Source organism: Morus notabilis, unplaced genomic scaffold (assembly GCF_000414095.1).
Source record: "Morus notabilis unplaced genomic scaffold, ASM41409v2 Scaffold1580, whole genome shotgun sequence".
Lineage (NCBI taxonomy): Eukaryota > Viridiplantae > Streptophyta > Magnoliopsida > Rosales > Moraceae > Morus > Morus notabilis.
Genome location: NW_010360923.1, coordinates 182,342 through 206,926, shown reverse-complemented (window position 1 = coordinate 206,926; position 24,585 = coordinate 182,342). Strand labels below are relative to the sequence as shown.

General features: G+C 36.0%; 3 protein-coding genes across 3 annotated transcripts; 2 read left to right on the top strand and 1 right to left on the bottom strand.

The window, feature by feature from the left end:
- The first annotated feature begins 428 nt into the window (after window positions 1-428).
- LOC21392072 (translocon-associated protein subunit beta) lies at window positions 429-3,054 on the top strand. Its single transcript, XM_024165394.1, has 6 exons — window positions 429-711; window positions 1,591-1,689; window positions 1,793-1,901; window positions 2,006-2,077; window positions 2,207-2,212; window positions 2,398-3,054. The coding sequence occupies exons 1-6, from the start codon at window positions 527-529 to the stop codon at window positions 2,515-2,517; spliced, it is 591 nt and encodes a 196-aa protein (XP_024021162.1). The 5' UTR covers window positions 429-526; the 3' UTR covers window positions 2,518-3,054.
- Window positions 3,055-14,808: 11,754 nt separating this feature from the next.
- On the bottom strand, window positions 14,809-16,437 carry LOC21392066 (GEM-like protein 5). The gene is made up of 3 exons (XM_010097750.2): window positions 15,709-16,437; window positions 15,312-15,586; window positions 14,809-15,198 (listed from the first exon to the last, which is right to left on the bottom strand). Exons 1-3 carry the CDS (start codon window positions 16,265-16,267, stop codon window positions 14,977-14,979), a joined length of 1,056 nt encoding a protein of 351 aa, XP_010096052.1. The 5' UTR covers window positions 16,268-16,437; the 3' UTR covers window positions 14,809-14,976.
- A 3,475-nt stretch (window positions 16,438-19,912) lies between these two features.
- Window positions 19,913-22,531, top strand: LOC112091513. Its single transcript, XM_024165400.1, has 3 exons — window positions 19,913-20,012; window positions 20,149-20,410; window positions 22,185-22,531. The coding sequence occupies exons 1-3, from the start codon at window positions 19,992-19,994 to the stop codon at window positions 22,259-22,261; spliced, it is 360 nt and encodes a 119-aa protein (XP_024021168.1). The 5' UTR covers window positions 19,913-19,991; the 3' UTR covers window positions 22,262-22,531.
- Window positions 22,532-24,585: the final 2,054 nt, after the last annotated feature.

Here is a 24,585-nt window from a genome sequence, read left to right as displayed (position 1 = left end):
CAAATTGCGATACTAAGAGCGCGTTTTGAATTCGTTTTAAAATAATTTTATTTTTTATATGAAAATGAATATGAAAACATTTTCAATCTCAGATATAAATTATTTTTGTAATGCGTTTAGTAGTTTTATCTAGATATTATTTTCAGTATAAAAAACTCATTAATATATATTTCTCTGTGCTCGAGAGATGAGAAAACGAAAATAAAAAATAAAAAATAACTAAAAATTATTTTTTATTTTTCTTTCATTTTATATTAAACTAAAAAATTATTTTTATTTCTATTTTTTATTCTTATTACACTAAACATCATTTTAAAAAAAATTTTATAATTTTTTTAAATAAATAAATAAATAACATGATCAATTTTAAATGCGGCCCAACCCTCCCGGGTACTTCCACGCTTTCCACTTGGACCGAAAAAAAAAAAAACACCTGCTTTCCTCCTAATCCCAGCATATAAATAAGAGAATCCCCATCATCTGGAGACCCGAACGACACACTTCGAATCCAAAAACGGCATCGAAAATGGCGAAACCGATCTCCCAATCCCTGATCTGTGGCCTCCTAGCTCTATTCATGGTGTCGTTGGCTCTCGGCGCCTCCGACGACGTTCCCTTCATCGTCGCCCACAAGAAGGCCTCTCTCACCAGGCTCAAGTCCGGCTCCGAGCGCGTCTCCGTCTCCATCGACATCTACAACCAAGGATCTCTGTACGTCTTTTCCTAATTTCAAATTGAGAATTTTTTTCCTTTTCCTGTTCAGATCCAGCTTGAATCCTCTGTTTCAGATCCGATTGACCTTTTGCATGCATGATCTGATTGATCTTGTCTGGATATATATGTCTCGGATTAGGGTTTGCGAACGTGAATTTATTGGAATTCTAGTATAGATACGGAGAAAATTCAGCTCGAAACTAACGAAATTTTTGTCTTTTTTCTTTTTGTGTGTGTGGATCTAGAACGCCGTTACAGAACATAATCTTTGTGGCGTCGATATACGAAGTTTATTGATTGTTTTTAAAATTAAATTAATGTTTTCGATGCGATTTTTTTAATAACTCTTTGCAAAGACGAAAGGTGTATCATCAGATTAGTGTGCTTATATGTTGTGTTTTTGCATGCGTGAATTAATAAGTATTGGGTTACGTGATTGAGTATGTGAAAATTTTTACGGAAGTGTGAATAAAAAAAGAAAGAGGATATAGTTGTTTTAAAATGGTCACGGATAGACAAAAATCGGTTGAAACCTGAATGTTCCATTTGAAGGAAATGTGACCGAATACTGATAGAAATGGTCTTGTTTATTATATTCTTTTTTCCTTGACGTGCAAGAGAAGAGAAGAGAGTTCACCACTCACCAATGACTTGCTCATGATGGACATTTTCATAGTGATTCAAAGTTCTCCTGTCTAAAAATGGATTGATACACTTTTTTTTTTTTTTTTTTGGTTTCTTTGCTTGAAAGTTGATACTGATAGAGTGATATATTCACTTGATATTTGTAACTTATTATAGGGATTTTTCTCTTTTACGTTGCGCCCATGATGTATTTCTCTCTCTATCAGTTCTTATCTTTATATGCTTTTTCAGGACGGCATATGATGTAAGTTTGAATGATGATAGCTGGCCCCAGGAAATCTTTGATGTAGTTAGCGGTAACATTTCAAAGTCATGGGAGAGGCTTGATGCGTGAGTCCCGCGTATTTGTTATGGCATTTTTTTCACCTTGTATTGCCTCCATTGGATTTAGCCTTATTTTTGTTTTCGTATCTTATCAATTTCCATAATACAGTGGTGGAATTCTATCCCATTCTTTTGAATTGGAGGCCAAAGCGAAAGGACTTTTCAATGGTGCACCTGCTGTCATCACATTCCGTATTCCCACGAAGGCTGCTCTACAGGTGGGACATATGTCATCTTTGGTGATCTTTGCTCCTTTCTTTTTCCCTCCTTTTCCCAGCCATTTGAGATTTTTTTCCTGACTACTTTTTTTTTTTTCCATCAGGAAGCATATTCAACTCCAATCATTCCTCTAGATGTTCTTGCTGACAGGCCTCCTGAGAAGAAGTTTGAGTGGGTGAGTTTTTTGCACAACTTGCTTGGTTGCTGTTTTAAGCTGGCTGATTTTGAACACTTCCCGTTTTAACTGAATCCTTTTGTTTTTGTTGTTATGGAATTATCTTCGACTGGGCCCAAATTTCTGCAGGTTAAGGTGTGTGACTTACTCTCATTGGTTCAAATGTTTTGGATTTTGAAAGTTTGTTAAACATCCTAGGTGACATTTGATCTTATGTTGTGCCTTTTCTGGACCAGTTTGGCTCTCTTGGAGCAATCTACAGTTTAATTAATAACCGACTTAAAATAATAAGTTTGCTGTCGACCTCTTTCATTTTGCAGAGACTGTTGGCTAAATATGGGTCTCTGATATCTGTGATCACCATTGTGGTTCTGTTCGTGTACCTGGTTGCCACTCCTTCCAAATCCGGTGCTGCAAAAGGAAGCAAGAAGAAGCGCTAAGACAATTGAATGGCGTCGCAATTGAGCCTCTCGAAGCAGTAGCATGGCTCTATGTACCAGTTTAATTTTATACGCCGCGTTAGTGACCTATGATCCTTTGTTAGAGATTTTATGAGAATAGTTGTTGACGATGCTAGGACCAGGCATAGCTTGAAACGGGTATTGGGACATCCGGGATCATTGACTTACTATCAGTTTTGAAAGAGACATTATATTTTGCTTATGATGTTGTTAGAATTTCAGTACTCAATGAGAAGTGGGCTTCATGTTGCCCTCAATACCATGTGTGATAAAATTATGGATATGATTACGTGAACTTAGTACTTAGTAGCGAGTCCTTGAGAACTTGTTTGGCGGGTGGGAAAGTAAAAGAAAGGAAGGCTTGAGGGGATTACTGGAAGGATTTTGGTGCCAGCCATGGTGGTTGGTAGGAGAGAAAAGAGTAGGGAATGGATTGGGTGAGACAATCCATACCAAGAAGGGAAAGGTCCTCTCCTCTATTTTTCTCAGTTTGTAATTGTTTGTCCTTTTTTTTTATTACTAGTAATTGTTTCTCTTTTTTTTTTTTTTTTAATTGCTAAACGTAGCTAAGAGTTGGATGTGGCATACTCCTCGACTCTTACAAGAAGAGCACTGAACTCTCTGAGGATAAAAAATAAAGTAACAAACTAAAATAGTGGTTATGTTTATGATTGGTAGTGTTTAAACTATAAAGTTCAACTTATAACTGTTAAGCATCGCTGTAAATGCTAATCTCAGTGTTTGAAAAATATAAGAAGGGCTTAATAACATTAACGGGACTTGATTATGAATTTGTGATATTTCATTTTTTGAGCATTCTTGATATTTCATTTTTTGTGCATTCGTAGTTTCTGCAAATATTGGAGTTGAATATGCTTGGAGTTGAATATGCAAATTTGAATATGCTTTTTCACTGGCTATTATGTTTAAATGAACCAGAAAAACACTTGTTTTGAAAAATCAAATTTGCTTATATTTAGTAATAATTTACTATTTTGCACCACAGAAGGGAGAAAACCCACTCCGAATCCCCATATTTGAGGACAATATTTTCTTCGGACTCAAAATAGAAAGAAGCTTCCTCAAATTAAAAAAAAAAAAAAAAAGGAAAATGAAAAACAAAAAGAATAACAGAAAGAAGCAAGGTGCATGAAAATTGTAGTGGGTTTGAAGGGTCGCAGATATTCTGAGAACTCCGTCGTCTACTTCTTCAACCTAAAATTACAACCAAAAAAGATAAAAGGAATGAGAAATTAGAAGGGAAATAGTATTATGCAGAAAACCATTTCGTATTCTTCTTCAAGCTGAAGAAAAGTTCAGAAGAAAAATTGCTCGGGAAAGAGCTCATGATCTTTCCCCTTCCGCAAGTCTTTTAGAGTTTATCAGCATCTTCTTCTTCTTCTCCTCTCTCTCTCTCTCTCTCTCTCTCTCTCTCTCCCTTAACACCAGGTAATCTTTTTTTTCACCTTTATCTCCTTGTGACAACTCCCGGTAATGGTTTTTTTTCACCTTTATTACCTTGTGACAACTCCCGGTAATGGTTTTTTTTTTTTTTCTTTTCGTTTTGGGTTTCCTAAATGAGCTATGAACCTAATCAGAACTTGCTTTCTACTTTTTGAAGGGGCAAAAAAAACAAAAAAAGAGATGTGTTTCACAAAATTTATGGATTTTTTTGTCTTCCAAGTTTTGCTGGAATGTGGAGATTTGCTTTGCTCTTGCTCCTGATATTGTAGTAACTTGCTTCACAAGTTATTTTACCTATTTTTTCTCATCAGTATGTGTTGAATCTTCAGATATTCTTCAGTTTTTGATATAAAAATGACTGAATAATGACTCTGATTTTTCCCCTTAGAGTATGAAAAAATTGATCTAATAAGGTTTTTGGCAATTTCAAGTTAAAGTATGTTTTCATTATAAGTTGCTATTAATATCTTTTGAATTCTCCATTAACTTCTTTTTATCCTCTAGAGAAGTTTCCATAATAGAGAAGAGACTAAGAGAACATGGCGAATAGTGAGAAGAACCCCATCAACAGTACTGAGCATGTGACATTGTTGACCCAAAATGACATGAACAACTTGAGGCTGAAATTCAATATCCCTGCGGGGGTAAGGTTGCGAATCCCCTCGGTGGGGGATCTGCCGTCTTGTCCCAAGCCAGGGGAGATTGGTTTGTACACTGTGGCCTTTGAATACGGCCTGCGATTACCCTTTCATCCCTTCATCAGGACCGTGCTGGCGCATTTCGACCTGGCCCCAACTCAGCTAAGTCCGAATGTGTGGAGGCACATGGCCGGCGCCATCATCTTGTGGCGCATTTGCAGCGAGGAAAAGGACCACATCACCCTGGACGAATTCAACTTCTGTTATATGTTGCGTTACAGACCTAAAACCAAATTCTGGTTCCTCTATCCAAGAGACAATCGCGTTTTGGTGTTGGATTGCCCAAAATTCTTGGCTAAGGGCTGGCAGGAAAGGTTTTTCTTCGCCAGAGGCACTGACTGGGAGTTCAGTCCCAAAGAACGAACACTTCCTTGCGCTTCGCTCGTCCCTAAGGAGTGGGGGGGCTTTCCTGGTGTGATTTCTCTCCCCCATGATCTTCGCTCTCCCGTTTTCGTATAGAATGTTGTTGTTTTTTTTTTCTTTCCTTCCTTGACTATGATCATTGACTACTTTTGTTTGTTGCTTTTAGATGCAGAGAAGCTGAAAGAACCAAAGCTCAGCAACTTCTATAGGTCTAGAGTTAAAAGAGCTCTTAAATTCGACCATAACTACAGGGCTTACAAGAATCTGATAACGCCGGAGAATGTTCAAAAGTACTTGTTGGATGACATTCCTGTGGTGATTGTTTTTTGTTCCTTTTTAATGGTTTTTTTTTTTTTTTTTTCATTTCTCATATTTACTGAAGATGGTTTAACAAACAGTCTCTTTGCGCTTCAACCATGATGTTTTCCCCAAATCCTTGAGGTTTCCTAAAGCTAAAAGAAGAAGAAGAGGTCCTAACATGGAAGCTCATCCGTCGACCGAGAAGCATGACTTTAGTGCTAGAAGCAAGTTCAAGTCAAGCACTCTCCACACTGCTCATGGTTGGTCCCATCCTTCGCCTTTTGACCGGCTTGGAGGACTTGCTGTACCTGTCGTCCTAGAGTCATCTTCCAGTGAAAGTTCTTTACAGATTGTTGACGAAGATGAGAAAGGTCCCTCTCTCCTTCACAAAGATAATAACTCTATTTTCGAGCGAGTTAAACAGCTTCTTTCCCCGGATGAGATGAAGCGGATGGAGGAGTTGGGACTCAATAAGACATTGCAGAAAGGCATTTGCTACTCTGTCAAGGCAATCTTTTACCCATCTATTTAATATTTCAAAAGAAAACAAGAAAAAGGCTTTTCTTTATTCTGCGGTCAGATTTAACTTTTAACTCTTCTTTCTTGTTTAGGCCCTGGAGATGATGCTTACTTTTTTTGCTCAATCCGAATCGGAGTTGAAGAAGAGGAAGATTTCCAAGCAAGAGGAGACTATTGCTTTGCAGAAAGCTCAGATTGCTTACTTGGATCAGTTGGAGACCAATTATAGGCTTTCTAAAGAGATGGACACTATCAAAAATCAACTTGCTGAGGCAGAGAAGTCACTCAAGACTCGAGAATACGAAATCCATAACAACGATGTCGAGGTTCTTTCTAAGGAAGCGGAGCTTAATGCTAAGGACTTGAAGCTTCATGCTAAGGATGCCAAGCTGCAGAGTAAGGATGTGGAGCTTCGTGCAAAAGCTGAGGAACTTTGCGCAAAGGATGAGCAAATCCATGTTCTCAAGGAGGCTGCACATAACGCTGTCAAAGTGTTCAAAGAGTCGAGCGAGTATGAGACTTTGATGGGACAGTGGTTCCTTAAGGGATACGACGCTTTCCGCTCTCAGGCCTCGTCACTTCCTCCATACGCAGATTGGCCAACCTTAGAGCCCTTTTCTGGTGGTGACCGAAAACCAACATGAGGAGTGACTTTTAGAACACAAGTATAGAAGTACCTAACTATTTCCTTATAATGTCGTGAAACTTATCTCAGTTTAATCTTCTTTTGCAAAGAAAAGAAAAGAAGAGAAAAGAAAAGAAAAACACTTTTAGGTTTGGTTAACATGCTTCACAAAGAGTTGAAGTCATTTTATTTAACTTTGTCATCGCTATGTATTAGAGCGTGGAATCTATAGTACTCGTATATTTTGCAGTTTTTTAATATGAAATGACAAAAGTAAAGTAAATTGTGGTTTCTAGTACTTTTGGGTTCATGCGTTCATGAAAATAAGGTGCACTTTTTAGTGCACTGTTACTACTTGTTCATTGAAATTTAAACGTTCTTATGCAGGAAACTGTTTGTGAATTGTGATCATACCGAGAGTATTTATCTTAGATGTTAATGAACTAGCCTGATATTTCTCTTTTTCTGCGACGCATGAATGGCAAAACGATACCATTTTAGAGAATACTACGTGATGTAGGGGCTTCATTGTTTATTCCAATAAAAATGACGAAAATTCCAAAAACGACAATTTTCTGAAATACGACATCACTTTTAAACTGATGATTTCTTATGATGCAGTGAATCAATTGTAAATAGAAAGGTAGAAGTAGAAGAATTCAGGTAAACAACAACAACTTCAAAAACGGCAATACTAATAGTCTAAAAAACGACATCACTTTATGAACGACCACATCAAGAAATCTATCGATTTTGGTTTGTTGTATCAAGTTTTCTATATTGAGTTTTATGTGAGTTTCACAGTTTTTTATTAATGAAATGTTTTTAACATTTAAAAAAAAGTTTATAGTGATTTTATTCACACAACCCTTTTTACTCTCTACCTCCCCTTTACCTTAAATTTTTTTTATGATAAAAGGAGCCTAGCATACAATGACCAAAAAAAGTAATTATAGTATATTTAATTATGTAATTAGATCTAATTTAAAAAAGAAACTAATTATATAATTTTTATCTTTCTCCATACACCCCACATGTTATATCCAAAATCATAAACTATTGCTATTTTAAAATTAATAAAAAGCCTCTAATTTTCACATTTCAATGACTATTCTAAAAAATTGTATTGATATATTGTTAAATTTTCTTTGCTATTGGTTGGTTGTACGACGATTTTTATTTTTATTTTTTTTTCATTTCATGTTTTAATTTTTTTAAAGACTAATCATTTTATTTTGTTTTTTATTTCATTTTTGTATAAGTTTGATTTTTTTTTCGTTTTATCTTCTATTTGTTTTTTCTCTCTGTTTTTTTTTTTTTTTATTTTTGTTTTGAAAAAAGACTTCACACTTTTTTTTTTTACTTTTGTTTTGAAATAAACACCCAAATCTTAAAAAAAAAAATAAAGGGATAGAGAAATAATATTATTTAAATAACAAATTAAAATAAAATGGTGGGTGAGAAAAAAAAAACTAAAGTAGATAAGAATTAATTATTTTATAAAAGGGAAAATGAGAGAAATAGCAATTTGATAGGATGTTTAGTAAATTATAACATATTTTTTAAAAATAGTAGATTATAGCATAATTTAATATTTTAAGTATCTAACATTATTAAAAGCCCAAAAATACTCTTAAACCTCATTTTCACCTCTCTCCTTCCCCTTAAACCTTTATTTTTTAAAAAATAATAAATTATAGCATATTTTTTCAAAATAGATAGATTATAGTATATTTTTGTATAAAATATAGATTATGGTTGGCACCGGCGACCATTTTCTGGCGGCCAACGCCGGTAACCATTTTTCCGGTGACCGTTTAATATTGTATTTACTAGTAAAATTTATTTTTATCCAAAAGTCTGGCCACTGGCTCCGGCAACTGTTTGGCACTGTATTTACTTGTAAAAATCTTATTTATATGAAAATCCGACCACCAACTGCCAGCGACTGTTTAACATTGTATTTACCGGTAAATACAGTATTTACTAATAAAAATCATATTTGTCTGAAAATTCAGCCACTAACTTTGCGACCGTTTAACATCATATTTATTGATAAATATTGTATTTACTAATAAAAATCATATTTATCTGAAAATCCGGTCACTGACTTCAGCGACCGTTTATCACTATAATTACAAGTAAATACTGTATTTATCAATAAATACCGTATTTACTAATAAATATCATATTTATTCGAAAATCTGATCACCGACTTCGGCGACCGTTCAACACTGTATTTACTAGTAAATACCGTATTTACCTGTAAATATCACATATTCCAAATTGTAGTTACTAAAGTATTTACTGATAAATACAGTATTTACCATATTTAAAAATGTAATTATTAAAGTATTTATTGGTAACTACAGTATTTACCAAATTCAAATTTGTAAATGCTTTACTAAAGTATTTACAAATGAAAATTGTATTTATTGGTATTAAAAATTGTAATTAGTAAAGTATTTACCGGTAAATAAAGTTTTGCTGAAATGGGTAATCTTGCTTTGTGATCAAACGGGTATGTTTTGATATTTGCAGTCATCTTTCTTCACAAGATTTTTAAGTATAGATTGAACCTTTTCCGTTTTTATTCTGACTAGTTTAAGTTTTGTTTTAGTTGCTTTTCCAGTTTTTATGTTGTAACTTTGCTCCCTCATACCTTATAGAGAGTATATAACTTGTTCCAACTTTATGCTACAATTCTACTATGATCATTTTATAATTCAAACTTTTGGCTTCTCCATGGGATTTGGTCCACCTCATACCTTATAGAGGATATGAATTTGGTGAAACTGAGAACCTCAACGACTCTGATCGTCCTAATAATCTGACCAACTCTTCTAAGCCAGGGGCATTGTCATCGGATGACGTGGCATATTTGAGGCGAAAATTCCGAATCCCGGCTGGGGTGAGACTGCGAATCCCATCATCGTCGGAGGATCGACCATGCCATTCCAAGCCCGGGGAGGTTTGTTTTTATGCAACAGCCTTTGAATGTGGGCTAAGATTGCCCTTGTACCCCTTTATCAAGACTGTATTGGATCATTTCAGCCTGGCTTCATCTCAGTTGGTGCCTAATGCGTGGAGGCACATTGTTGGTGCTATCATATTGTGGCGAATGTGCAGTGGGGAAAAGGATCATATCACCTTGGATGAGTTCACTTATTGTTACACCTGCTCCAATCATCAAAATGGTAGTTGGTACCTCTCTCTGCGGTCTGGACGTATGTTGGTGTTGGATTCCCGAAATAATACTAAGCACTGGGGGAACAAGTTCTTCTATGCCAGTGGCACTGATCTGGAGGTCAGTCCCAAAGAAGGAACACTACCTTGCACTCCCCCGGTCCCCAGTCCCCAAGTGTTTCCCGAAAATGTCCCGAAACTTGTCTCACTTCTTTGATCTTCTGTTACAAAGAAAAATGAAAAACGATGGTAGGATGTAATTAGCATGCTTGTCATTTTGTCTAACTGTCATCACTATGTATATGTATCAGAGGGTGGAATAAAGTAGTCAATTAGTTTGCAATTTTTTAATATGAAATGACAAACATAACTAAAATTGCTCAGGTTAGGGATAATAAATTATGTAGAGTATGGTTCAACAACACCCTATGGTTTTTCAAACAACCAAATATGGCAGCGTCGGACCGGAGAGCGGGTGGGGGGACTGGGCGACGTCTAATGGTGCCGGAGTTCTTGGCAGCGTTGAGATGTTCTGCATCACAAATCCCCAATTCACTGCTAGTGATTTGTGATTTGGGGCGGCAGTTTTGGAGGGTGAAATAATAACGGACACACCAATCAAGGGAGATCACAATGATTTAGCAATCCATTGTGATCTTGTCTAAAATAGAGCAATATTTTTCCGCTGTAATCATGCATTTAATAGAGCAATATATTTTTTTTCCTTTCATAATTAGCTTTAATCATGCACTTATCCTATCATGCGTTTTTTTTTTTTTTTTGGATTTCAAACATGGGTATTTGAATTTCCATCTCTGAGTGGCGTTTCTTTCGGAGGTCAACTCATAAAATCCAGAAATGGCGTTGTGAAAACTATTTTCGTCTTCTTATTTCAGCTGAAGAAAAAATCAGAAGAGTAGAAAAATAACCGGGAAAGAGCTCATGATCTTTCTTCTCCCCCAAGTTATTTAGAAGTCAGCATCTTTTCTACCTAAATCTCTCTCCCCTTAACACCAGGTAATCTCTTGTTCACCTTTATCTTCTAATGGCAAATTCCGGTTGCGTTTTTTTTTTTTTTTTTTTTTTTCATTTGGGTATATTTCCTCTAGGTGCTTTGAACCCATAATTTTAATAGTGTTTTTTATCTCATAAAAAATTTAAATTCAAAAATTTCTCTCATAAAGTTTTCATTGATGAATCAGAATTACTGAGCGTGAACCAAACGGATCTAAGATAGCATGGCCAATACTGAGAACCCCATCAACACTGAACATGTGGCATTGTTGTCCCAAAATGACATTGACGATTCGAGGCTGAAATTCAGTATCCCCGCAGGGGTGAGGCTGCGAATACCCTCGGCAGTGGATCTGCCGTCTCAACCCAATCGAGGGGAGATTTGTTTGCACATGCTGGCCTTTGAATGCGGCCTACGATTACCCTTTCATCCCTTCTTCAGGACGGTGCTCGCTCATTTCGGCCTGGCCCCAACACAATTGAGTCTCAATGTGTGGATGCACATGGCTGGCGCCGTCATCTTGTGGCGCATCTGCAGCGAGGAAAAGGACCACATCACATTGGACGAATTCAATTTCTGTTATAAGTTCCATTACAGAGGAAAAACTGAACGCTGGCACCTGCGTCCAACGGACAATCGCCTTTTGGTGTTGGATTGCCCAAAATTCGTCCCTAAGCACTGGCAGAAAGGGGTTCTCTTCGCGTGATCTTCATTCTCTCTTTTTCATATAGCCTGTTGTTGTTGATCCATGCACATCTTTTTTTTTTTTTTTTTCCCTTGACTATCATCTTTGGCTACTTTTGTTTGCTGCTTTTAGATGCAGAGAAGCTGAAAGAACCAATGCTCAGCAACACTCGTTAGTTTCGAGTTTTTAGAGCTCTTAAATTCGATAACTACATGAGTTACAAGAATCTGATGACGCCGGAGAATGTCCCAAAGAACTTGTTGGATGACATCCCTGCTCTCTCTTCTCCTTCCTTGCATGCTCAAGGTAATGTTGCTGTTGGTTGTGGTTGTTTATTATTTTGTTTTAATTCATTTTCACTTCTCAAACTTACTGAAGATGGTTTAACAAACAGTCCCTTTGCCGTTCAACCATGCTATTTTTCCTGAATCCTTGAGGTTTCCAAAAGCTAAAAGAAGAAGAATTTCTAACATTTTGGCCAATCCATCAACTGAGAAGCATGGCTCCATCGCCAGAATCGAGTTCAAGTCAAGCACTCTCCAGACTGCTCATGATCAGTCCAATCCTCCACCTTTTGACCAGCTCCAAGGACTTACTGTACCTGTCGACGTTGTCGTCCTAGATTCATCTTCCAGTGAAAGTTCTGTGCAGATTGTTGACGAAGCTGAGAAAGGTCCCTCTTCTCTTTACAAAGATGACTTGATTTTTAAGCAAGCTAAACGGCTTCTTTTCACAGACGAGAGGAAGCGGATGGAGGAGCTGGGATTCAGTAAGACATTGCAGAAAGGCATTTCCTACTCTGCCAAGGCAATTTTTCACTCATTAGTATTTGGAGAGAGAACAAAAAAGTGACTTTTCTTTACTCTGCGGTCAAATTTAAATTTTAACTCTTCTTTCTTGTTTAGGCGCTAGAGATGATGCTTACTTCTTTTGCTCAATCCGAATCGGAGTTCAAGAGCTCGCCGGTTTCCAAGCAAGAGGAGCCTACTTTGCAGAAAGCACAAATTGCTGACTTGGACTAGTTGGAGACGAACGATATGCTTTCTAAAGAGATGGACACTAATCAACTTGCTGAGGCAGAGAAGTCACTCAAGGCACAAGAAGATGAAATCTGTGCTAAGTTTTGCGGAGCTTAATGCTAAGGATCTGAAGCTTCATGCTAAGGATGCCGAGCTTCATGCCAAGGATGCCGAGCTTCATGCCAAGGATGCCGAGCTTCAAGCTGGGAATGCAGAACTTAGCAGAAAGGACAAGCAGATCCAGACTCTGAAGGAGGATGCGGCGAATGCCGTAAAAAAGATCAAAGAGTCAAACGAGTATGAGAATTTGATGGAACAATGGTTCCAAGTGGGATACAATGCCTCCCATTCTCAAGGTTCATCACTTCATGCATACGAATATTGGCCTCCCTTGGGCCCATCTCTGGCTGTGAACCGAAACAAACATTTGAAACTCAGGTAATTCGTTTTGAGTCAAGTTGTATCACGAGTGCCTAAAAAGAGGGGACAGACTATTTTGAAAAGGTTTTATCTTATACAATTGCCTCATGGCAGATTTTGATCTCTTCTTTGAAATGGAAATGCATTGGTATTTTGTTTTAATATCTTTTTACAACTTTATGAGCTGTTGGGCATGGCCAGTACCTCCTTTTCTTTTAATATCTCTCTCCTGTTTCTACTAGTTTCTTCTTTAGCTTCGTTCATGTTTGGGTTTTTTGTACGGATACCCCTTAACTTTGCGAGTTTAGCAAATTGGTCCCTCAACTTTCAATCTTGGCAATTTACCCCTCGAACTATGAAATTTGTTGCAATGTTAGTACAACTTTTTGTACCAACTTTGCATTGTCATTTTGCGTTGTCCAAGGACTAAAAAAGTGCTAAAATGAGACATGTTGAGAAGATAGAAGTACTGAAACCCTTTTGATTATCATAACTTTGCCAGGTCTTACCCTAATTCCTTTTGATACGTTCATGTGATCCTTGTCAGATTTGTTGGTGTCGAAAATTACACCTTAGATTGTATACGATCTGTGAGGACTATATCTTGGATCATGTACAGTCAATCTATGAGATAACCTGCAATTCAAATTTCAAACAAGAACAAGCAAAAAACGGAACAATGAAAGAATATCATCAAATAACGAACAAACTAATAAGATGAGAATCAAGGGATTTACTTGGTTCGGATCCAATTGATTCTACATCAAACTAGTCTTTCTATAAGATGAGAATCAAGGGATTTACTTGGTTCGGATCCAATTGATTCTACTTGCTGATGCAGAGAAGCCACTTAATGTTCGAGAGAGCTAGAGACTATCAAGAATCAACTTGCTGATGCAGAGAAGCCACTTAATGTTCGAGAAGGAGAAATCCATGCCGAGGACAAGGAGCTTCGTACTGAAGAAGAGAAGATCGAGGCTGTGGAGGAGGCTGCTGCGGATGCCATCAACATTTCACAAAGTCAGACAAACATGAGTGCTTGATGGCAGAATGTTTCTTGAGCGGATATGAAGCTTTCCGGCTTTAGGCTTCGTCACTTAGTACTTGTGGAAATGTACAGCTAGCTTGATCATAATCCCTGATTGCTAGAATATGTAAACGTGTGTGTGTTTTAGGAAAATTTTTATTGATTTGATTGTACAGCTAGAATATCCTTCGGAATCATGGGATTGATAGGCATTGATAGTATCCTTTTTTTGTCCTAGAGAATTCTTTATATTGATTGTATATTTGTATTGCCCTGTAATTTGTATTGACCAGTTAATGAAAAATAATCTTTTTTCCACTCATCTTTCACGATAGTACTGACACGGATTGGACTTTCTAGGAGCCTGGCTCTGGTGGTTACTTGAATCAAAGATTATCAGTTTTATTCATCAGTTTTTTGGACAAATCGTCTGGCATCACCACTCGAAAAGCCCGTACCAAGTCCGTGTTCATTGCCATACTCTGAGGCTAGTTGTAGATCTTTTTGAGCATCTTGTATCTCAGAACCAATAGATAGAATAAGGGTCTAGAGAGTAGACACTGTTAGAGCAGCTCATAACTTAAGAATAACTGACATTATAGTAGTTCCTAACTAATTTTGAAACGCTTGATGCAATTGTCACAAGATAGATTTTGATCTCAGTTTTTGCACATTTATTCTGTTAATTTTATTAATTAATAAGTAAAAAAGAAAAAAAAACACTGTTTTGTATTACTTTTGTTTTATTTATGTTCTTTTAACATAATTATTTTTGGCTGTAATTTTGTTTGAACTAAGCCTCAGGTTGTCTCGCCATATACTTCCTACGATAGATATGCATTTTGGTCAGTCCCACAAAAAAAAAAAAAAGTTCAATGTGCTTAATAAGGGAAAGACTTGGATATACTGCAAGAGAAAGAAGAAACGCATCACAATGGAAATAATCATAGTTACGAATCTTGAGATTATTATCAAAAACCAGGAGAAAAGACATAACAAAAGAATAAAACAGAGCAGTTGAAACAGGGGACATATATATACTCTCATATGAAAAAAAAAACACTCATACACTGATCCTCAAATAAAAAGTGATCGAATAATCCAAACAATAGAATGGTCACTGCGTGTGTTTCTCAACGGGGGGTTGCACGGCATATCCAGGTGCAACAAAACTGGAGATACTGTCTGTAAGATGCCTTGATGCCTTCTCGTAATTCACAAAACCCATGTACCAGAAATCCTGCCCATCAACGGTGACGATCTGTATATAGTTTTCTGATGGACTATCCCTCATCGCCACTGGATTTACAGTGGCAATATTTGGCAAAGGTACCACAACCTGCAGTTTCCATTTAACATGTATTAGTGTTATTAATCATATAACTAGAGATGAAGCATAATAAATTATTAATAGGTTCAATTGTTATAGTGGTAGTTAAGTTATATATTTACCTTGTAATAGCTCCAACTTTGTTGGCCAGAGGGTGCAGTAAAGGATAAGGGGCGATCGCTGCAGAAAGCCACATGAAAATTAGACAAGTAAAGAGTTCCAGGCACAGGCCCAGTTGATGTGGAAAGATAACAAGCAAATGTCTTCTTGAGCTTCTCATTCGGATAAGTTGAGAATGTCTGCTTGTAAAGAGACTCGTATCCGCCTCCGGTCATGGCCTTCGCTGCCACGTTCATCTTCCCCCATGCAGCTCCGGACACAGATGGTCCAGTTCTAACTGAACAAACACAAACAAAAACCAGAATCATTAAACAAATTAAGGTTCTTGGCGCTAGTAGTACTCTCTTTAAACTTTTTGTATATAATAAAAGGTAGTTTTGTTAGTGTGGATGATCTTACGGTTGTGCCAGATGTTGTTGGCCATAGACTCGGCCTTGTTACTCCATGAGTTGAAGACATGAAGAATGGATTGGCCATTGCTAGCCTTCTCAATGGGGCTGTATTGGAGGTATGGATAGTGGAATTGGTGGGCTTCATCACTAGGGGCACCCCATAAGGCCGCTTTCTTGTTGCCCGGGTGACACGTGGGCACCGCAGGGTGCCCCATGACGTGAGTTCCCCATTTCTCTGCGTCTGCTGGCGGATCAGAAGAGCATGAGGGACCCGCTGAAACATCTTGATGATCATGATGGTCAGCTTGTTTCTCTTGATGATGATGATCCGGTTGTGAAGTGTTTGGTTGGTGGTGAGAAGGGTTTGTTTCTTTTGTTGGTGTGGTGGAAGGGTATTGTGGGGGTTGCTGTGATTCTGAGGTTGTTTGGAGAAAAGGGTTTGTTTCTTTTGGTGTGGTCATGGATTGTTGTTCTTGGTGTTGGTTGGTTTCGTTCTGTGATATTTGGTGAAAAGGGTTGATTTCCTCAGCCGTGGGATAAGAAATAGGAGTCTTGTTGTTGTTCATCTCGTTCTCTGTGGGAAAGAGATGGAAATTGGTGTGGCTTTAGAGATTTTGGATTTGTGACGTTGTGTTGGGATGTGTTTGCAATGGCATTATAAGTAGATTGGGATCTTTATATAAATAGATATAATATATGAGTAATTAGCAGTAGGATTGGCTTGATCTTTTGATGACTTTCTAGACAGAGAGATCATGTGTTAAGATTTTTCTTGGAAGGAAAAATATAAGAAATATAATAATATATGAAAGCGAAAAGTTTGACTTGTGAATTCAAGTACGCGGAAAAATCCATTTGCTTAACCGTGTTTTCCATGAAAGTCCTATTTTCATTAATTAATTTGTTTGTCTATCCTTTTCATTATTATTATTTTTTTCTCATCTTAACATTTATCTTTCAGGCCATACAGCCCGACAGCCACTTGTTGATTGTACCAAAATAGTTTTGTTACTCCGTGAAGAATGGATTGGCCATTGCTGGACTTCTCAATGGGCCTGTATACAACTGGACTACTAGGTTATCTTTAAGTCAAATTCTCTTTGGTGTACCTGTGCATAGAAACTCATTGCTCCTTGTGATTTAGTTTAAGAAGCTCTTGTTACAAAGTCTGTTTCTTTTTATGCGTCCTATTTCTATATGCAGCTCTATTATGCTTCTCTATTTTGTTTCCTATATGTTGCCTTAATGACTTGGAGGTCTCAAAGGGGTGAGAATTTTCACATTGTAAAAATAATATTAGACAATAGAACTAGAAAATACAGTTTCATGTTTAAATGAAGTATGCGAATAAAGTACAATCAATTCATACCACTTGGTGGAACTTTGATCTTTGAATATCCTGCAATGCATGATGGATTTAGGTCAATCGGTTTCACGTTTGTTTGGTGCCCTTTTGGAAGGGCTTGCTGATTCGGCTATTAGTTGCCTCCATCCATATGAAATTTGTTTTAGGCACATTCTTTTTGCCTCCATCCATTTTGTTGGAGGAATTATCATTCCTCATATAATGGTTGTTTAATTATGTTTGTCGCAGTACCTTTCTTCGTCATTGGATCATCATATTCCATTGTTGAAGCTTAAGAAAGCCCTTTATGTCTAGAGTAACCACACTGATAATAGAATTTCTCAATTATGCTCGCCTCACGTATCTCTCTAACAACATACATTATAATTTTATTAGTTTATTTCTCATTCTGGCACCTCTCTAACAACTATGAAAAAAATAATGATGAGGGCATATTTGACATTTTATCTCTCAAAAATTAACCTCAAAGTACTAAAAAAAAATGTTGAGATATCATTTTAATATTATTAAAAACAAATAGTACTTATAGTATATTTCGATATAACACAGGATTTTAAAAGGATTTGATCCTATTTATTTACCATTTCAATACACTTGAAATAATTTTAACTATTTTATTCCATGAGAGATTCTTGGATGAAGTAGCAATAATTTTGGAAAATAGAACTTGAGAATAATATGAGAGGTGAAAACTGTGCAGAATGTCAGAAATAGAAAAGGCCAAAAGAGCAATACATGTCATTGCTTTATGTCTCATATTTATCTTGTTGGAGAATATTTTTTCGAGGGAGATATATTTTCTTGAACAAGCAACGACAATGCATAACGAGATTGAAAAACCTGACATTATGGTTCTGCTTTTACAACCACTTGTATACTAGTTTACAAAATTTTTGTTATGTATAATTTCTTTAGGCTTTATGTCTCATTAAATCCATCTTATGTGTCTATATTTTGTAGTAAGCTTTACTTCCATCTTCTTGGTGGAGCTGGAGACGACCAAAGACGCAAGGTGATGCATAGAATTTATTGCTTGTACGTGGGTATACTCTTTATGGTCACAATTCTGATTGTTGATACAGACACTGGTCGTAGCGGAAGTTATAAAAGAGACAAATTCCACATGGATTTTGAAGTGAAAATGAACGGATTAGAAGTGTATATAATGGGAATTCATTAGACTTTACAAGTTACAAGACATATTGAGCCAATCGGTATTAGGAATTATGTTGTTTTGATCTTTGAGATCGCTCTATACACCACAAAAAGCAGTGCAAACCACAAAGCATATGCTCCAAGCATTTGAATTGCAAAAAAAAATAGGTTGTTAGTGGAGGGAAACTTATATTATATTACCAAAGCTGTGATATAGGTTTCCTAATAAGGATCCATAAGAAATTGCAAAAGCATACATATTAGACCCTAAAAACAGTTTAGGTAATGTGATGCGGTTTTGTAATTTATTTTTCATATAGTGATTGTTCATTTCTGTGTATAGTATATCAGTAGGAGCTAGGTAACAAAATATCACACAATTGTGATTTGAATGTTAATTTTGTATAAATAAGTCAAATCAAAGAAGATTGTCATTTAATACCAGTGGAATGCAACAAGCGCCTCTTAACCATTGTTGTCCAATCTTTGTAAATATTCTAAGAGTAATTCAAAGATTCTTACTATAAGCACACCACAATCACAATATTAAGCACCAATCGATTAATGCACACAACATTATGGAAACTGTCCTGGGAAACAGAAGTGCTATGGGAAGATGAGGAAGGTCCAAAGACATTGATTGGGGACTCAAAGTTCTCCCATTGCCAACTAACAAACCAAACCGGCAAGCCCTTGCAAAAGAGCACTCATAACATACAAATGACATTTATTTTCAGTCACTCAGAATGGTTAATATCAGATGTGTATACAAATGACCTTTTGTTATTCTCTGCAAGAGAAATTTAAAATATACACATGGAAAGAATTTTTGAACAAGAAAAGTGACCAAGCATTCATAACAGAATCCCATATAAATAATAAAATATACCATAATACAATTTTGCTTATGCATATAATATAAATGAAAGGGGAAACAAAAAATGACCATCCAAAACCAAATACAGCAATGTAAAATTGAATAAAAAAGAGAAAAAGGCACCAATAGTTTATGTGGTATTGCATAACCAGGAACATACTAAAGATAAACAATATTTCATAACCAAACAAACTCTACTATTATCTATCGCCCCTAAAGTAAACTTAAAAGTTATAAAAATGCCATAATATGTAACCCATAACCAAACAGAACAATTCCATTGAATGAAAAGATTGAAAATCGTTAAAAGAAAAGAAAGTATTTAGCGTGAATATTTTAAGGACTCATTTAGTTCGCTGATTTGAGTTTTTAATTCGAGTTAAGATGTGATTTTATGTAAAAGTTTTTTACTATAGCAAAAAAATTAAATGTTATTATTTCTGAGAACTTTTTACTATAATAAAACTCAAATTGATAAAATGATCGGGGCCTAACTTTTGTATTTGTTTTGTAGTGTTGAGCATGAGCTTTCCTAGTTTTGCTGTTTCAGTCATGCTTACTGTTAATGAAATGAATATAAATTTTAAGCACGCCATAACAAACGCTTACATTCATATATGATTGGATTTTATTTTTATTCTATTTTTCCATTTTTTAAATGCAAAGTTAAGTCGTTTTCTTCCTCCAAAAGAAAAACGACGCCGTTTCACCTGGAAACATGTTACGTGTCGCAGCATCACTGGAAACAGACAGCCTAGAAATTAACGGAGAGAAATATCTGGTCCCACCGCCAAACGACATCATAAACATTAACAGCTCAGCGACAATTATCATCATCCTCTCCAATTCAATCACCATTCTTTAAAAAAAAAAAAAAAAATGAGCCACCAGCATGATCCCTACCCTCCACCAGGTAAATCAATCAAACTTCCAACTTCAAACTTCTGAAATGATTGTCTTTTCAACTCCAATTTCTTTACCTTTCAAGTTCGATCTTTCTATCATCAGTTTGTTGTTTTTTTTATCTGTATTTGATTCAATTTTACAAGGTTACGGTTCTCCATATCACCATCAGCATCATCCGCCGCCGGGATACCCATCACCGCCGCCGCCTCCGGGATACCCATCACCGCCGCCGCCTCCGCCGCCGGGATACGGATAACCTTCGCCGTACGAAGGAGGGTACCAGGGGTATTTCGGCGGAGGAGGCTACCCTCCGCCGCCTCCGCAACCTTACAATCAGCACTATCAACAAGATCACCACCATTACCATGATGACAACGACGGTTGCCTTTCCTTTCTTCGAGGCTGGTATGTATTATGCACCTCTACTCATCTCTGCTTTTGATTTGGGTACTTAAACTTTCATTTCCTTTAGCAAGAGGGAGGGAAATAAAATATGAGGGAAGAAAGGTTTACTTGGGCATTGGAAAATCGAGAATGTTTGCTCTGCTAATCCTTTTAAATTGGAGTTTGTTTGTTTGTTTGTATGTTTCATTTGACTTTATTTTCTTTTGTTAGTGGTAAAATTAATTCGTTCTTTACTGATGGAATATGATGAAATTGATCTTTCTTTGCTCTTTTTTTTTTTTTGTGTACATTTTTTTGGCTGCTGAAATGGCAATTAATTGTTTGTGTTTATGTTTCCTGCTTAAATGATTTGTTGTTCTAAGCTAAGCTTGGAATCGTCTCTCTGGACCCAGTTTTATGTGTAGCTTTCTTTAATCAATCAATGTAAAATTAGAACTGATTCGGAGATTAGTTAGTGGTTAGTTTGGAGATGAGTTGTCTGAATAAAATCTCTTATTTAAAGAATGTTCTGTTCTAATCTTTTAGCTTCCTAATCTATTTCTAAAATAGGTGTATTGTATGGTTCATTCAGTTGTCTGCAAAAGCACAAATTCACTCTCAAAATCCTCGCAATTCTCTACAACTTTCTTTCAATTTCTCTTGCTGTTTTCCACTTCCTTCGTGCTTCTTCTCTTAAGTGCATCAAAAGATAAGAGGATGCAATCAGATACGAGGGAAGAACGATGACAAAAAGCAATTAGCTAAACTTTCGATGTTGTCTTGTTCCCCTAAAGTTTTTAAGGTCTTTTTTTTGAAGAAGAACACAAGAGTTGCTAAAATTGATGTCTCACTTAGGCTTTTTTATGATCTTGACTCTACGAACAATGATCTATAACCACCCTCAAAGATGGTCCAGCTTTTTACTTGCTTCGCAACAAGCAACAAATGGGGGAATAGGGAATGGGGAGCTTCATGAAGGAGTATTTCCACTGCGGGACAGAGAGTAGTTCCTGTTTCTTGAGGAAAAACTTTTCGTCATTGGTAAATAGAGTTACCGCATCCAGTTACTGCTAGCTCTGTCCATTCTTCTACTAGATATCTCAACTCTTGAAGTCAAGTTCTAGTTAGTACAAGATGATTCTCCTGTTGAGTTGTGGGATCAATCCAGTGGGCTATATAAACATGCACAGCTGAGCTTTATGGGGGAACTTACTATGGGCTTCGCAGTCGCTTTTTTATCCCAGCTAGCCTTTGTAGGCTTGGCTGCTTCTTTCATCTTGTATGCACTCTCCTATGGTTGCTTCCCTAAACACTAAACGGGTCTTTCATAGATGATGGTAAAGTTTCACTCCTCCTATGGAGGGGATTTTCCTCTCTTTGAATTTAACTTTTTGTTTCAAGTTTGCCATGATCGAAATCTTTCTTCTCACAGATAAGGTTAATGAAAAGGATTGAACTCTGCAGTGTGCGCATCAATCCCTTGATCTCCTTCTAACCTGGCTAGGCTAGTTTCAGTGTTTGGTTCTTTACTTGATTAGAGTGTTTGGTTCTTTACTTGATGAGACGAGATGTTTCCCTCTAGGTGTTAGTATTATGTGTACTCTGCTGTGCTTTTGCTATTTTACCTTTTTTTCTCATACTTTTTGAGTTGTTGAAGCTTTAATCCTCTCTAAATATCTTTTGCTTATGATATTACAAGTGTTCTCGAACTCTTGAATTGTTGAAGCCTAATCCTCTCTAAATATTTTTTTGCTTCTTTCTTCATTTTTGTTAATGCCCACAATAAAATCTGCAGCTTCGCCGCCCTTTGCTGCTGTTGCCTGTTGGAGGAATGCTGCTTCTTTCTCCGATGATTTATTGAGTGTTTGTTAGGAACCATTCTATTGCTCTTGCTCCGCTGCGGGAGAAGAGCATTCTATGCCTTGTTATATACTACACTATGTATTTGACCTTGAATGACATGGTTTATTTGGGGCTCTCTTCTAGGTTGATATTGTGTAGTTACCTGAAAAGGGTTAATTTTAAGGGGTGCATAATTGACATTTCTGGTGTGGTTGTGTTGTTTTGTAATCATTTTTAAAAAGTCAAATACCAAAGTCCCAAGTAATGTGCGACTTAAAAACACACCATGAAAAAACTCAACTTTGTTCTTGTGATTTTGTTGTCAGATTTTTTATTTTTTCAAAAAACTTTATTGTCATTTTATAGCTAAAAGACTGAACATGTTACTTTTCCACGGCTGCTTATCATTTACCAATCTATTTACAAGAACATGGATTACAATAGTCAATCACTCCTATAGTGGGGATAAAAAATAAAAATAAAAATAAAAAAGTAAACCCAGAGGACTGTTGGATAGACAACTATAACTTGCAATTATTTAAAAGGTAGCCCAAAGAGCGACTAAAGAGTCCATATAGAACTCTTGCGCCTCATTCCTTAACCCTGCCTCCCATGGTTAGATGAAGATATATCTTCTCTACCTTCTGCTAATCTTTGTTCATCAGCTAAGCGCATGTTTAGCTTCCGAACTTTAGTTGAATCTTCTCTAATTTCGATTATGTGCTCTATTAACTTCCAACTGGCAAGAATCATTCTTGCTAGTCCATTGATGGTATCGGGAATAATTGTGTCGTTTAGTCACATGTTTTTTGCAGTTAATTACCCCATAACTATGAAGTTATAGATAGAGTTTGTACCTGTGTGCTCTTGGTGATTATTATAAATCGTAATTACAATACAATAATAATGGATTAAAAGACGGTTATGAGACAAACGTAAATAAAATAAATAAAAGGAATATTTATATTTTTATACCCGGTGTTTGGAGTTTATTTATAAATTTTATCTTTAGTTTTTTATCTCATTAAATGTATACCTTCAAATTAAATTTAATATCTAAATTTATACATTTTCATAGTCAACCTTCAATTTTAAGTATAAAATACCTAAAGTACCCTTAAATAAAAATGAAAAAAACTAAAGAAAACTTGAAACTTACGGTTTTAACCTAAAAATATTCAAACTATCATTGAAATGAGTTTTTTTGTGCTTTTAATTTTTTTTTTTAATTTAGAAAATTTTGGTTTTATTTTCTCTTTTTTTCTTAAGGATAGTTTGGTCATTTTAAAGGTCAAAATTAATTATTGACCGAGATAAGGGATAAGTTTGTATTTTAAATCTAATTTGAAAGTATACATTAAGGTATAGATTTTGAATAAATTTAAAATATGGGGTACACAAATTTAAATATCCCTAAAAAAATTGAGTTGTGACATAACACGATACATCTTATAAAAAAAATAAAACGAGCGGTCGCATACAACAACACTTCTGGTAGGTTTGATAGTCTGACAACACTCTCTATAAGTTAGCGATAATATGTGTGGTTTGCTATAACACTACCCGCGAATCAAGTTAGTAGCTAAATGTAAATAACAAAAAAGTTTGGTACTGAAAATAGCCTCAATATAAAGTGCAAGAAATTAAATAGACAATTAAATAATAAAATGAAAATACCAAGAGTAGACAATTAAATAATAAGTAGGATAAACACACTAAAGAAGTTTTATATATATATATATATACGTATGAGAATTGAGAAAGAACAATAGTATGGGCATGATATAGAAACAAAAATGTAGTTGAAAAAGGTAATTTTTGTAAGAGTTTCTGAAAGATTTATATTTGTAGCGACCCTCCTTTGAGGCCGCCACTGTAACTAACTTTTTAACTTGTACTTACTGAAATTTCTTAAAATTTACGGAACATTTTTTTTTTTAAGGGTCTTATTATAAACATAAATTACGAAATTGCTTTCTTAATTAAAATATTCAAACCTTAACATATCTGTTTCATAATCATAATTAACAAAACTATTTGTAACATAAAGCTGATTGCGGAAATATTTGCGAGTGGTATCCATATCCCGAGCTCCACATCGTTCGTCCACTCGCCAGCAGTCCATCAGGCATTATATGCCGGTTGCTTACCTACAGTATAAACATTCTATAATGAGCTTTCGCTCAGCAAGTAGGAACTATCTCCCGCAAAACAACTGTAAGTTCACATGAATAAATATGCATGAGCCAATTATGCTTAATTATGATGTCTTATCAGAATCTTATTATCTTATCTTATCTTTCTTACTGATGGGCCAGAGTGCTCGTACCACTTGCGCGCAATCATCGGGACGT